General features: G+C 39.4%; 1 protein-coding gene across 1 annotated transcript; it reads right to left on the bottom strand.

Annotated features, from left to right (window-relative positions):
- Positions 1 to 1,161: 1,161 nt before the first annotated feature.
- sh3bgrl (SH3 domain binding glutamate-rich protein like) lies at positions 1,162 to 16,467 on the bottom strand. The gene is made up of 4 exons (XM_062999717.1): positions 16,278 to 16,467; positions 5,676 to 5,861; positions 4,414 to 4,494; positions 1,162 to 1,955 (listed from the first exon to the last, which is right to left on the bottom strand). The coding sequence occupies exons 1-4, from the start codon at positions 16,320 to 16,322 to the stop codon at positions 1,920 to 1,922; spliced, it is 348 nt and encodes a 115-aa protein (XP_062855787.1). The 5' UTR covers positions 16,323 to 16,467; the 3' UTR covers positions 1,162 to 1,919.
- Between the last annotated feature and the right edge of the window lie 264 nt (positions 16,468 to 16,731).

Genomic DNA, 16,731 nt, shown 5'->3' with positions numbered 1-16,731 from the left:
TGTTAATTGGGGCTGATGTCTACTACAATTTTCTTCATGTCTTTATAGAGCTTGATTTGTGCACAGAGGCACAGTCATGCTCAAACAGGTACCGACCTTCCCTAAACTGTTGCTGCAAAGTTGGAAACATGACATTTATTTTATATTATTGATTTATTACACCTGTTAGCAAATGATGTGGCTAAAACACACGAATTAAAAAAATAAATGGGGTGTCCAATACTTTTGACCATACAGTGTATGTGGACACCTGACCATGAACTTATTGGACATTCTATTTCAAAACCTCAAAACACTGGGTGTTTAGTAGCACAGCAGTCTAATATAGAAGCCCACCATTGCCAAGATCTTGAGCTTGTGAGATCGAATTTCAAATGGTGGTGTTAACCTGGAAAAAAGGGAACAAACAGTCACAACTGGCTGTGCCTGAGGGAGGACAGTCAACAAGCTTCATTACTGCTGTATAACTGTGTCCTGCACCAGTGGTAAGCTATTTGAGTTTGTGGCTTGTGTGTGGTACGGCTCTATGTGAGACCCGTGTTGGAACAGGCGCCCTTGGCCAGCGTATGAGTGTTACCAGCAACAACAGAAGAGCAATAGAAGAATTGGCAGTGATTGGGTTTTCCCAGACTGGTAACCCATTTGAGCAACTGAGGGTTAAGTTTGCCAAGGTGCCACTGTTGCTCAGGGGCCCAACAGTGGCAACTTGGTGGCAGTGGGGCTTGAACCAGCAACCTTCGAATTACTAATCCAGTACCTTAACTGCACTACCACTGGCCCACAATAATGTTTATAGTATTACATTTGCAGCATTGCAGTATTACATTTAACAGCATTTGACTTTTTTATCCCAAGTTGTCTTACAATTATGGCTGAATACAATTCAAGGCAAGGGTGGGGTTTGAACCGGCAACCATATGATTACCAGTCCAGAACCTTAACCACTGAGCTACCACTGTTATCAGATTGCAATTTCATATAGTGGATGCATATTATTTGTGGTAAAATAAAACATTTGGAATTAAAACAGGTGACTCTGCAATGTTAGATACTTCAGTTGTTTAGACAAGTAGCTACAAGCACCATCATCTTCTGCAAGTACATATTTTTATAGTTCAAACCAAGCTCCTCAAATACAAAAAAAAGAATATAGGGAAAAGATTTTACTGAAACAATGCTTTATTGTTTTATTTTTCCTCCTCCCTTTATAACAAAGCATATAAATCTAACATTTTTTGGCATGATTGTATCTAATTGCCCATAAAATAAAAAAATGTACAATATTAATACACTTAAGACAAAGGTACACTAAGTAATACTTTTGCTGTCAAATAACATTTTTATTGGCTGATTTACTAATGCACAGGAAGTATTTCTAGATTTCACACAGACGATTTCACACACTGATTTTCCTTTTCCAAGTTACCTAGTTTGAAAAGATAGCAATGACGCTCAAAAATACTAGATGGTGATTAAAACGTACTAATGAGAAATGAAACACATCCCTTTAAATTATGTTCGTTTAAGACTTAATCTGGTGAAATGAAAAATGAAAGTTGCTGCACTAAATAAAAGGTGTTAAAGCCCTTTAAACAGGGGGTCTATCTGCTCAGGTGTGTGTTCACGGGTCACAAGTGCATTTTTTACTCTTTGTTAAAATGCAGGCACTAATTATAATCACATGTGTTTGCAAATCACAGACTGGAGGACTGAGCTATCGTGTAAGTAACCCACTGCTGTAAGCTGGTTTTAAAGTCTACATGACATAACGAAGCAGGCTCGATAAACTAAAGCATCCAAGAGCAAAACGGTGGCAGAAGAATGCTGATTGAACCAAAAGAGCATCTCAGATTGGTCTTGTATCAGGGATTGTTGCAGAGATTCAGTTGAAGTTAGAAGATGCTTTAGGAAGACGCGGATTACTGCTGCTCCTTTTTAGCTAGAGCTTCGGCCTCCTGAAATTAAAACACAAGCTTTATGAGTACTCATGTTTGATTAGAAAGGTAACATTTAATTATCAGAAGGTAAGTGCATGAACATTGGGCGGCACGGTGGCTAAGTGGTCTGTTTTTATCCTGCATAACCTGGAGTCGACTTCTCATATCCATCAATACTTGAGAATGATGACACCTACTCCCTATCCATGCCCCCATGATATCATTAAGTTGATCGCGGTTGTTTATTTTACGCTGTATTTACAATTTTTGCTACAGCACTGCTACTGGATTGTAGTATATCAGAAAACTTGTAGTATAGCAGAGTTGAGTTTATGAGCAGAACCTCAGTTTTGTTGCATTTTAATGTATTAAAAAAAATTTGGACCCTGGCATTAATTTATTAGTATTTATCACACATGAAGTGATTATTTATGGGCTACAGGGTGTACAGAGACTAGTAATACTTGCTTATTCATCGCAGCCTCGTTACTGATAAGTAAAAGTGAAACTGTACTAATTTCATATCTCTGTTACAGGGAAGCGAGATCTTAAAACCTTGAGAAATCATATTTAATAACAAAAACTAAAGTGGTTTGATACTTTATATCTCAGTAGTATTAATGAGACACATTATTCTCCAGTGCACAAAGACATAAAATAAATGTGAAGTTTATAGAATATTAACTTGTCACTGTACCAAACTTCTTGAATGCCTGAATGTTGCAGGAATAAAACTCAAATGCGTTTCAATTTACAAAACACAGCCAAGTTTGTCAGCCAAAACAATGTCGGTTAAATAAAGGTAGAAAAGAATAAATATATTAATAATAAATAAATACAGATTCTGGTTCTCACTGCATTTTACAAAATGTCTCAATTTGTCTACAAATAGGGTTTGTGAATTATTTTTTATTCAAGTCTGTTATTCATCACTACAGAATAATTACTTTAAACATTAGCTATCTGCAAATAACATAAATGTGCAAAAAAAAAAACAATAAATGGATGTATTATGATCCTTATTATCATGTCTATGTTTAAGAGGATCATGCTTAAGGTCTGACAGTAATGTCAAGCTGTGATAAATAATAAATACAAATCGGAAATTAATCTTTAAATCAAAACATAAAAAGTAATACTTGTTTTAATATTAAGAGTAATAACAATTGTTCTTATTTTTTTACGAACTGTACTGCATGTGCTCGCTGCAGTTCCTCATGGCACCACTACGTGGAGGTAGAATCAAAGGGAAAATCTGATAAGAGTCCAGTAACGATTAGACTCCATGTGTAGGGGGCGAATGCAAATCAGTCAGTTGAGGTATTTTCTAAAGCGAGCACTAACCAGAGATACTTTACCTTTTTAGTCCAGTTCTACCACCCACCCGACTGTGCAGTGAGTGGGTGACCAAACAGGCAGAGGCTTATAAAAGTGAAAGACTTGAGTTCTGCAAATTAACAAGCTAAAACAAACAGTAAACATGCCCACCAGCAGCGAACAGAGAGGCGGTGGGTTGGCATGCACCAAGAAAAATGCAGACACATACCATTAGTCAGGGTAAAAATCTTGTAGTATACCCTATTTCAAAAACATGGCTTTAACAGCCTCCACTCTTCTCTAGAGGAGCTTTTTACAAGATTCTGGAGTGTCTGTGGAAATTTGGGCCCGTTTAGTCAAAAAAAGCATTTGTGAGGTTTGGCACTGGTGTTGGACGAGAAGGCTTACCTCACAGTCGACGTTCCAAATCATGCCTGAAGTGTTTAGTAGGGTTGAAGTCAGGGCTCTGTGCAGGCCAGTGGATTAGTTTTATAATAAACCTGGTACACCATGATTTTACTGACTTTGCTTTGAGCACAGGGGTGGAGTAAAGCCCTTCCCCAAAGTGTTGCCAGTAAATTGGATTTTTCATTGATTTTATACATCGGTAGGCAATAGATTTGGCTAAAACATCGGAACTCAATACTTAGAAGGGGTATCCACATACTTTTAGCCACACAGTATGTCATAATTGCAGGGTTTAGCATTAAAGAATGATGCCAGCATGATTTATTCAGTATGAAAACCATTTCGAAGGGCCCTATAGAGTGAACACTTTTCCTCACTTTAGTCTGGACCGATCCCACATGAAGGTCCCTCTGTAAGGCTAATCACTTCTGAATGTATCACAGCTCATTTGAAACAAGGTTGAGAATCGGAGAGTCACTAGGGCATGCTGCTGGCCTTTATCTTAATTAGCGCTGGGGCTGCTGAGACGCAGACAGGCCTCGTTACTCTGCAGGGTCGTTACTCTGAAGACATGCCCGTTACTCCGCAGGGTTACGGCTAATCTGCCAAACCCAGCAGCACAGCCAGACTGTGTGGAGTTATTGTTATTTGCTCCGGTCACATTCCAGCGAGCGGGGACCGTAATAACAAGCCAGGGGAGGATAAAGAGCCGTTCTGTTGGTGAAATTCGTGTTTGGATTGAAACGCATACCTTAGAACCTGGGGGAGCCGTCAAACCGAGGAAAGCGTACACGGCATTCTCTTCTCTGGCATCGAAAAATGCCTCGTAGTTCTGCACAGAGAAAAGAACAGGAGTTTAAATTCTGCATATAAAAGTATCAACATCAACAGTAACAGAATAAAGTAAAGAAACAAGCAAAAGCATGGAGCCAGGCATAATTATCTTCAATTTATGATAAAGTAATATAATACAAGCTTTATTGATGCAGGTGGTGGACAAAATAAGAAAAACCCAAGCATTTGTCATGTATAATCTATTAAAAAACAAAACCTGATACTTGTCACGAAAACTAGAAACTGAAAGTCTCAAATTTTATGGCAGCCCAGGCTCTGCTGTGGCACGGCTAGACTATATGGACAGAAGTATTGGGACATCGGACCATGAGGTTGAACATCCTATTTCAAACCTATTGGCATTTATATTAAATTGCTCTTTCCTATTTTGCTTTATTATCATCCACTCTTCTGGAAAGCCTTTCTACCAATCTTTGGATTGTGTCTGTGGAAATTTGTGCCCATTCAGTCAATAAGAGTCAGTGAGGTCAGGCAGTGCTGTTTAAAGAGAAGTCTTGGCTCATAATCACAGTTTATACTGACTGTTGTTGAAAAAACGGTTTGACATCTCAGCTCTGCTAATGGCCAACCAGTGCCTACATGGACAGTGATTAGTTTGTCCAAGAGAAGAAGGCAATAGGGATTACTCGTAACTGATGCAATTACGACCTCTGCTGGCTGCTCGATGGTGCCTGCACAATGAGACGGGGATTATAAAGATCGGTGTGTGACTCTCCATGCGTGATACAGATCTCCATATGAATCCGCCTCATGCAGGTGAAAAGAAGCGGTCAGCTACAGCAAACCTGCTCAAGAGGGCGTCTGTAAGGGCTCCCCTTGGTCAAAAGTGGAGATCAGCAGTAGAGGCGGTCATACAAAATTGAGTAAGTAGATACTAGATTGGGAGGAAAATTGCGAGGGGGGGTCATTTAAAAACCTGGATTGAAAGCATTTAGGTGGTTTTGAACGAGCAGGGTCTTCTGTAACATTTGGAGGTTACGGTTTTGTAATTTGTAATGTTTTAGAATCCAAACAGAGGAGGTGGTGATAAGTGAAAACATGCTGTACTAATCAATATTAAGCATTTAAATCAGGCCATCCTTCATCATGTAAAATAAAACAATTAATGAACAACATATCAAGCGGTATTAGTGCAAGTGAAAGAAGATCAGGACTGACCCCACAGTATTTCTCCTCATTGAAGATCTGAGGTGGAAGTGGGTGACCTGTAGACGGCCGTGACTCTTCTGGTACATTTTCCCTCATCCATTTCCTGTTCTCTTCGTCGGCTGCGATGTCGCACTCTTCAAATTCAATTTTATTGGCTGCTAGGAAGCCCATCACATCCTGCTGCTGCTTCTTTATCTACAGAAAGACGAGAACATTTGGTGGTGAAATTCATGGATGCCCTTAAAATAAAGAATCAATGACCTGAGTGGCATGATATTAAGAACATGCTGTTCCTTTATGACTAAAAGATCTGATGATAGCAAAAATGTAATAAACTAAAAAACATCTTTCAATTGTATTATTATGAGACATTAAGTGTAGACTGAAGATAAAAATAGTCATTATATCCTGTGATGCCTGTTACATTACTAGATATGTTTTAATTCCAACTTTATGCATTCATATTGCTTAAACCTTTATCTCAAATTCCTCCACAATCCACTCAAAATCAAATCCACAACACAATAAACTGAACAAAAAACAAGAAGTCACAAAGTCTGAACACTTTCTTAATCCAGTTTCATGAAATTCTCAGCAATTTATTTAAAAGCATCAAGAACAAACCAGAACTTTTGTAACACTATTTTAGTCATTTTTTAATCTGCATTGTTAAATAGATCCTATTTTTAGTTTATTTTAGTCCTAATTTAAATACAGTCCAACAATTACAAAAGATTTGAAACATTAATTTTTGGTCATAATATCCAAACACACAAACACTAGTACTGGAACACCCCTTCTAATTTTAGAATTCATGTGTTTCAGCTACAATAATTGTTAATAGGTGTAATGCCACCTGAACCATGCATAATAACCAGTGCAAAAGTAACTTTGATATAAAACACAGCAAACACACAGTAACCAGCACTGGTATAATGAGTCAGGTCAGAAGACACCACCACTGATCTGATTGAGCTGGGTGTCTCAGTGGAAGAAGACTGACCCTAGAAGGAAAGACTGAAACCTGCAGATCTGCTACGACTTACTTAAGGGAGGAGGGGGATTCCATCTCACCCAAAACCATATAAGGCCTTCTCTGGGGAAGTTCTGCTTCTAAACGTGTGCAGAGAGATAGATGTGATGGGAGGGATGAACCACATGATTCACTGAAGTCAACGGATTCTTATAAATCCTCCATTAATAATGCCTCAAAATGTACACTAAAATGTATTATATAAATGTATTCTGTGCATCCATGTTTGGGAAACGTCCCTGTTCTAGCCTGACTGTGTACAAACCGAGGTTTATAAAAAACAGTTTAACCAGTTTGGATGAAAGAACTACAGTGGCCTGCAAATGGAATCCCACATTTTTATCCAGCAGACACAACTGACCGTGTCTGTGGGTGGGAGGTCAGATGAGGACATCTCCTCTCTGCTGCAGTGTACTGCCATCTCACTGGCTGAGACATAATAAAGCCATGCGTGGGCTCTCGCTGGTGGCCGGTAAATAAGACTCGGCTGGGTATAACAGCACATGTGCAAGAGGGGGTGCTCAACAGTCTCTGGCCATTCTGCGAGGGGTGGTGCAATAGGCACTGGGAATTGGATATGACTAATTTGGGAGATGAGGTGGGTGTGGGACAAAATAATAAAAGGGTCACAAAGCATAGGTTGTGCATGTTTGATCATGGTTATTTAAACAGCCCACATTTTGTCCATGATTTTTACCGCAACACATGAAAACACATGTGTGGGACCGTTGTGGCCTAGCGGTTAAGGTACTGGACTAGTAACCCAAAGGTTGCTGGTTCAAGCCCCACCACTGCCAGGTTGCCACTGTTGGGCCCTCAAGCAAGGCCCTTAACCCTCAACTGCTTAGACAATATACTGTCACACTACTGTAAGTCGCTTTGGATTACAGTGTCCGCTAAATGCTGAAAATGTAAATGTAAAACACATCAAATTTATCACAACAACAAAACGGTGGCAATCTGGTCCCACTGTGGTTTACAAGATGTAACGTAAACCTCTACAAGGGGGCATTCATGTACAAGTTAATTTTTTATGTGCCTGTTATTATTTTGTCTGGGACCCCTATTTTGGCTCACGACTCACCCAGGGTTTAAAAACCCCTGTGCTACATTAATCCTATGTTGATGAACAAGTCTGTGTACCCTACAGACAAAAGACTAGATCAGCCCAGACCTTCAGCCTGTTGAAAAGCACTGGGAGGACTGGAAACGCTGACTGCAAGCAAAGCTCTTCTAGTTCAACGTGGGTGCCTGACCTTCAGACTGAGTAGGCATAAATTCCCACAGACACACACCACAATCTTGTGGAAAGCCTGGCCAAAAGAGTAAAGGCTGCCATTGCCTTAAAAGGAGAATACTGGTGCCATCATGTGTGTGTCCAACAAGCACATTGGGTCTGTCTGAAAAGCTAATGAGCTGTCTCGCTGCCTACTGCCTACATGGGTGACTGCCGAAGTAGAGAAGATTGTGATAAGACATCAAACTCTTAAGCCAGGTTACTTAGACGCACAATTTAGAGATTACGGCGATTACGTCACCGCAGTTTTAGCTTACTAAGCTAACACAGTTAGCTTCAGGCCATTCAAACCAATGGGCTTAGGTAACACAACCCGCTACCATGGCAGGTAACATCTCTCTCTGTGTACTGAAAATGGGTAACTTGTCACAGATGAGCCCAAATTTACAAATAAATGACACTTATTCACCTTTATGCAAATTAAAAATGAACGAGAATTTATTTACATTTGAAAAGAACTCCACTGGTTGCTCGCCTTCACCGCTAAGAAAGCATCAAGTGCTCCTTCATTATTCAGTCAGATTATCGCTATTAAATAAAACACCTCAGTGGGAGTATTTTAAGGTACCTAAGAATTCAGACATGCCTTCTTCTCGGGAGCGTGCATAGGATAAAAATGCGTCTATGTAGAGAGATCACTAGGTGTCCGAATACTTTTGACCATGTAGTGTCTGTGCCTGGAACAAGTTTGTAAACTGGCGATTCAAAGCAGTTGTGCTCACTCCTATCCAAAAACTCCCTCAGTGGCTGCACGTCGTACAAACCAGACGAGCCACGCCTAATTCCACTGGCTTCATCACCCAGTCTTTATTTTAAACTGCTCATTAGAGGAATGATGTGAAGCTGCTGCATGACATGAAAACCTGCAGCCACTGTGGATATTTGTGGATAAAACAGAGTCCCACTGAACTACGTCAACACTGTTTAAGTCTGGCATACAAGTCTGTGACAGTCACCGAGAGTTCAGGAGGTACGTTTACGAAATATCAGTCACGTCCCACTGAATCCATGCAAAGTCTATTTGCTTATGCAAAGCCGCCTGGTTTAAATACATCCTGTCAGGAGAGGAAAGCATGCATGTAAAACAGCACGATGGCAGCGTTAAGCTCAGCAGTGTTACGCTCTGCTGGAGATGGAATGCATGGATATGGGTTACAGCATGAACTAAACAGTTGTTGCGTAATTTCAAACTTTTTAGGAGCGTAACATGATCTTGGCGCTCTTCAAATACGGGGCAGCTTACTAAACTCCTCATTTCACACATGCCAGTGATTATCAACACAGCAGGAGGAGGCATAAAGTAATTAGCTGCAAAACGATTTTAGGCTTGTACGTTTTATAACCGTCAGTTTATGGACACTTTATCTGATCCGGCTGGACATCCCACTTACAAACTACAAGCACTAATATGAAGCTGGCATTGCTTTACACCTGTAACAGCCTCTCGGTGGGTAGCAATGTCACCTCACAGCAAGAAGGTCCCGGGTTTGATCCCCATGTGGAATGGTCTGGGTCCTTCCTGTGAGGAGTTTGCATAATCTCCTGTGTCTGCGTGGGTTTCCTCCCACAGTCCAAAGACGTGCAAGTGAGGTGAATTGGAGATACAAAATTGTCCATGACTGTGTTTCACATTAAACTTGTGAACTGATGAATCTTGTGTAACCAGTAAACTACCTGTCCTGTCATAACTGTAACCAAAATGTGTAAAACATGATGTTAAAATCGTAATTAAAGCAATAAGCCACGAGAGACCCTGCGTTACTGTGATTTTAGCACGGGGATGACGTTTTTGGCACGACACGAAGCGGAGTGCCTAAAACTTCTTTCCCGTGCTAAAATCATAGCAGTAACGCACGGTCTTGAGTGGCTTATTGCTTTTATAAAACGCCGGTCAACATAAAAAACAATAAATACAACAATGTTTAATTCATAAATGTATTTATTGTGTATAAACTTACAATAAAGCATTCTTCCGCGACGCAAGGTAGTTCGATTAAGTGTTGCTAGGCAACATGAGGGCGAACATAACATTAACTTTTTCTTTTCAGTGGCGTATTAATATGGAATGACGTGAGGTGGTCATAGGTGTGCGTTTATCGAGGATTTTACAACGGCTTCGAACGCGGCTCAGCCAATCAGATTTTAGGACCGGAACTATCCGTTTTATAAACATAAATAAATAACAGCCTCTTCTAGAAAAGGCTTTGCACTTTTAGTCCTGGATGGCGATCGACTTTCCTATGTATCCTAAATGAGGTCAGGGTTTTATGAGGCCTCTAAAGTTCCTCCACATCAAATTCCCCAAACCTTTTCTTTATGGACTTAGCTTTGTACTCAGAAGCACAGTCATGCTGAAACAGCAAATGTTGTCCACACTGCGGCAACAAAGCTGGAAGCATATCATTTAGTTTAGAGAACTGACATAATCTTACTGTTAGCAACGGGTGTGGCTGAAACACCTGAACTCGGCCATACAGTTATTCTTTGTTTTTATTTCCTCCAGCAAACAGTGTTGATAACTTCTCCTTCATTTTTAGAGCAGGAAGTACAACATACAGAAGTTTTATATGATATGAAAATACAACCAGGAAACAATCCATGCAAAACATAAAATTATGTTCCCAGATGTTAAAGGTTTATAATCTTGATAAGCAGCAATACCCAAACATCCATAAACAAAGACAAGCTTTATACTGTACCTGTGTGTTAATAATTAATACATTTTAATGGCTAACTGCCACTGCACCTCATTGTTTATTGTATTATCACTGTAGTGATTATCTACACTGAGGTTTGTTGAACCACTTTAGTCTTATTTAATCAACTTCCAATGGAAATATCCACTTTACATATACACACAAATCTTTTTACACAACGAGTACCTATTATGGTGAAGATAAGGAAGAATCCTCAAGTTCTCAGTAACAAAACACTTAAACTTCAGATGAAAAAACTACAAAGCCTGCAAGTACAATCATCCCTGTATAATTAAAAAATGAACATTTTCAGGGAACCCAGCTCATCACTGAAGAGATGCACCACAAGATTTTACAACATGCACATCACAGACTAATAATAAGTCATTTGAGAGATGCCAGGAGTTACAGGATGACCTAAAAGCAGCAGGAACAACAGTTACACTGTAAACAATAAGTGGTGACATGCATCACAAAACTCAACAGACATGTGTGTTTGATCCCAACATGGGACAACATGGGCAGTTGTAGCCTAGTGGTTAAGGTACTGGACTAGTAATCAAAAAGTCACTGGTTTAAGCACCTCCACTGCCAGGTTGTCACTGTTGGGCCCTTGAGCAAGGCCCTTAAACCTTAATTGCTTAGACATAGAGTATACTGTCACAGTACTGTAAGTCGCTTTGGATAAAAGCCTCTGCTGAATGCTGAAAATGTAAATGTAAAATCCAGAGAACACCAAACCCACAGTGATGCAAGAAGACTTGCACCACTTTCATGTCACAGACAAAGAAATTAAATCCTAATGTTTCAGCAAGACAACGAGCCCAAAATATTAAACCAAATGATTCCTTGAAACTGCAAGTCAGAACAACCCTCGGAAGTTCAGGGACCTGAAGATGGTTAGTGTTAACAAAAATGTATATGAGGAAAAGACATTCAAATTATTTAATCCATTTTTAATATTTAAAATAATATTTTCTTTGTGTAAGTACAAAGCTGAAATACAATACATCACAGTAGAAATCATTAAATGATAAGAACTAAAGGGGTTGAACCTTTATTTCCTATAACTGTGAAATGTAATATGACAGGAAACATTTTGCTATAATGTGATTTAGGTTCATGTGCTGGATCTTGATCAGATGTTAGAGCTTCAGCTCTAATGGTTTCAGTATTGATCCTCTCCAGTACTGTGTCTCAATGTCAGAGTTAGAAACGCAAGACTAAATCATTAACGTTTAATAATAGCAGTTTATAATTAAACCCAGTGAATAATCTGAGTCAATAAATGTTGAGATGTGGTCTAAATTTTACATACAGAGAAAATGTATGAAAATACAGAATTTTAAATTGATTTATGCAACTGTTTTTAACTTTTAATTTATTAATTTATTAAAATTAATATTTGGTTTTTACCACAATTGTTTTTCAATTACCACCAACAATCTACTTGTACCACAGTTAGAGCTTTATCCACTTTTCCAACCACTGTCATTGATTTCCTTTTGGTACAGACATGACTTTTAATATTTTTTTTAGGTCAGGGTTTTGGCAAGGCCATTCTAAAACCAGTTTTGATGTTTGTTTTGGGCCGTTGTTCCACTGGAACACCCAAATACGATCAAGACTTAAGACTTCTGACTATTAAATACACTCTAAAAATCAATCCTAAATAAAGTTCAATAATAGTGAAATAAATAATAAATTAGAACATTAGACATTTCAAACACACTATATAAAAATACGCCAATCCATTGTGGGTCCTCAGCCATACACCCTCAGACACAGCCTGTCTGTAAAGTAGATGGACCATTCAAAGTGGTAGTGGGCTTGAGTCATTTACCGCTGAGCCACCAGGGCTTTTAAGTCAGATAAAGAAATGTAAACTGAACTTTTATATTTTATAGAGATCTGATTTGGGATATTTTATGTACAACATGTTCTGAGAAGGTCAGGTTGTGTGTGTATGGATGATGTGTGACAGCCTGAATGTCTTTACATTATTTGTAATACTGTGCAAGGCAGGCAGCTCAGGTGGCGCAGCGGTAAAATACGCTAGCACACCAGAGCTGGGTTTTCGAATACATCATATCGAATCTCAGCTCTGCCACACGGCTGGTCGACTGCATGAACAACGATTGGCTGTCGTTCATAGGGTTAGATAAGCCGGGTCACGGGTCCTCATAACTGGTGCGATTACGACCCCTGCTGGCTGATTGATGGTTCCTGCACAGGGCTGAGGAATAATGCTGATCAGGGTGTGGCCCTCCGTGCACAGTGCTGATTGGTATATATGAACTCGACTCGTGTAGGTGAAAAATGCAGTCTGTACTGAGCACTTGTCGGAGGGTGCGTGTGTCAGTTGAGAAGCATCCTTCTCAACTGACACTGTTGAGAAGGAGGGTTGAATCAGTGGAGGATGCAGTCAGGGTAATTGGACACGACTAGATTAGGGGAGAAAATTGGGGGGAAAAGGTTGGAAAAATAGAAAACTGTGCAAAGCAAATTCTGTTTAGTAAGTTTTAAAGATAGATTTAAGGTTTGAAATGATGGAAGTATTAAAATGGGCTTGGGTTGTAATATGAGATTTGAAGAATGTATTTAAATATGCAGAAATCTTGCTGTGACCCCATATTGATCTGTTCGATATTCTTCTTAGGTGTATTTAACCTACATTGTGTGAATAATCCATATACAAAAATACAAAAAAACTCAGGATACATGTCGAGCACATGTAAACTCATTTGTTGCATACGGGATTGTAAATAAAAGATAAACTATTATTGTCTGGGCTTTATAGAGAGATCAGAGTTAATATGGGTGTTTTACTTTAAAGCAGAGGCCAAAACACACAGCCTAAAGGGTTTGGACATCAACCCAGTGACACACCTCATTTTGTTGACTCAGTGTGAAGTCACTGCTTTCTGTTCATGTTCCTCGTTCTAGTTCCTCTCTGCAAAACATGCAGCGGTTTCTACACACGCTCTGAAGCTCACGTTTACTGAATGTGAGCAGATTTTCCTCTGAATTTACTCATTATTTATTTATTATTACACAGGAAGTGTTTGTCATCATGTGACTACATGACCGTTTGTATCCAAATCTGTTGCAAATAAACTGTTAAATTTCCACCAACAGTCATTAAACAAATACTCCAAAGCAGGTACAACAAGATAACAAAACCACAACAGCTTGACATTTTGAAATACACTACAGGGCCATAAATATGTAGACACCTCTGCTAATTACTGCATTCAGCTGTTTCAGTCATAATTATTGCTAACAGGTGCATAAAGTCAGTTCAATGACATGCAACTCCGTATTAATGCCCATTTTATATTTATGTTAACCATAAACATGTTTCATCCCCTTCCCTTGTCTGATTCTCCTCTTTATGGTGCAGCATTTCCAATACAAGACAGATCTATGAATATTTTTGTAGCACAAGCAGAATGAGGCCTGGGATTGTCTTGCTGAAACAACCATTGACATCCCGGGGCAAGACATTGCACATACACCCTTGCTTTAATGGTGCCTATGCACCACTATACCATGACAGAAGTTGGCTTTCTTAAGCTAAAGTGTGTCTTTTGATCTATGTGAGGTTCAGCTAGCATTTGTCAATGCAGAGCAGACTGCATTATGTGACATCAGCCTTCCAAAAAACACCCATTATGCCCATTTGGCTAGACCTATCAAGGTATCATGACAATTTCTACTACAATGCTGCCAGTGGGCTCGAAAGTCACACAAATTTGGCAGTGGTTTCTGACTTTTCCCTATAGGGACTGAATTCTTTCCAGATTAAACAGAATCTTTTTACAACATTATATATGTTAAATGGTGAAACCCCTAAATATTTTACTGAGAAATAAGGGTTCAAATTACTTAACCTACTACTTAATACTTCACAGTGCAGTAGAATGGTCAAAAACCCAACCACAGTTCTTTTAAGAAGCTCAAGGAATCAAAAGCATATAATAAGCTGAAGAAAACGGGATATATGCATCTAACAACCAACCCACTGGCTTAATGTATAGAAATAATACAATGGAATTTTGCTATCACTTCAGGCTCAGAAATGTAGCATAATGCCTAGAACAAGAATAGTGTGTTCTCACAAAAGAGAAACAGACATGCTTTTCAAAAACATAACCACAAAAAAATGATTTGAATATGATCTAAAAACCTAGATTACCGGGGTCATATTACAGGTTCAGTTATACCACATATCATATCACCAGTTCTTTATGACTGAGGCAGTTACATGCAGCTCTTTATTAAATTAATATAAATGTTTATTACAATGAACGTGTCAGTAACATGAACATGAACTCCATTGGCAGAGCTAGTTCCCTGGTTCCACAATCCACCAAAGAAATGTTCATGGAACCACAAATCTTCCCCAGACAGGTAAACCACACAAGGTTCACAGCACACTCTCAGACTGATTATAAGAAAGATGAGAAAGTCATCAGTTGCAGGGCAACCCAAAAGCAGCAGGAACAACAGTTCCACAGAGAACAATAAACTGCACTGCAATCACTTCTGTTCCTACAACTGATGCAATACTCATTTGCCAAGAACAGTGTTTGGCTTTGGCACATAGAGCCATGTTTAGATGTGGTTTCCCGCTCTTGTTTGATGGGACAGCAAAGAACCTCCTGTTGTTTAAAAAAAAAAAAAAAGATTTGGAAATCCTTTTCTGGAAAGCCAAATTGAGGAATGACTGTTCTTAAGTGCCCCTAGGTATAAGTATAGTGTGGAGTGTGTGGTGCCCTGTGATGATTTGTCACCATGCCCAGAGTCCTGCCTAGTGCCCAGTGCTTCTGAATGACACCAGAACAACTGTGGCCCTGATCAAATTAAGATGATTACTGGTAAATGAATGTTGAATATCATCTGAATGTAAGGCGTAGACATAACATCATTATTCACAATCACAAAACTATTAGGATGCTAAACTATGCCTATTCTGAATGTTGTAGATCTAATATTTTAATATTTTTGCCATAATGACACATGGCATTATGTCTATTTTGATGGAAACATTGTAACACAAAACACTCTTACGTTTTTACACATGGAACTAGCATTCTTACACATTTCAGTTGATCCTCAGTCAGCAGAGGAAGTGGCTACATCAGTTTGTGCAAACCAGCAACCACTTCAATGCCATATTTAGAGTTTTTTACTCAGACCTCTCTCTCTCTCTCTCTCTCTCTCTCTCTCTCTACTTCCTGTGTTTGAACTGCAACAACTTAGAAAAGGTTAGTCAATCAAAAACAATGTATTTCATTTATTTTTGGAGCAATCCCCTCATGCATTCGCTTCAAACATACAAGTGCACGCATAAAACACAATGCAATCCTATGAAGAAATCAATCCTGCAGCCTGTTACCGTGCACACAGGGTTCCAAACTGCACATCACTGACACTGCATATCTGAAAATATCTGCATACTGTGTGTCTTAATTTAATACATTTTGATTCAGGCGGTTCGATTTAAATCAGAACGAAATCAGATCCTACATCAATCATTAACATCACCAATGGAAATCAGGCGCTATTGTGTTCAAACTCACCGACGTGGATCCGGATGAAGACGCGATGTAAACTTTAATCACCATTGTTGTCCTAATTTCCTCCCGAGAGGAAGAAAATCGAGCCGAGGAGAGGCGAGGCGAGGAGAGACAAAATTTGGAGGCTGCTGAGCTGAAAATGTGACGGAGTGCGCACTTCCCCCCTTCAACAGTAAAGTAGTGCGCTCGCGAAGAGAGAAGTGCGCAAGTCTGGATTCCCCGCCCTCTTTAACCCTTTCTACCCCTCTTCTAAACCTCCATATTCCTTCCCACCCATCCTCTCAACTCTCATACCCCTTCTTACCCTCTCTATGCTTTCTCCAGTCTCTCCTGTTGCCATTCTTATGCATTCTCATCCCCTTCCTACCCATCAATCCTGTCCTCTTATTACCCTTTCTACACCTTTCAACCCTTCCCTCACCATCCAGACCCCCTTTACACTGACACTTTTCCCTAC

The sequence above is a fragment of the Trichomycterus rosablanca genome, chromosome 8 (genome assembly GCF_030014385.1).
Source record: "Trichomycterus rosablanca isolate fTriRos1 chromosome 8, fTriRos1.hap1, whole genome shotgun sequence".
Classification (NCBI taxonomy): domain Eukaryota; kingdom Metazoa; phylum Chordata; class Actinopteri; order Siluriformes; family Trichomycteridae; genus Trichomycterus; species Trichomycterus rosablanca.
This window is presented reverse-complemented; position numbering and strand designations above follow the sequence as displayed.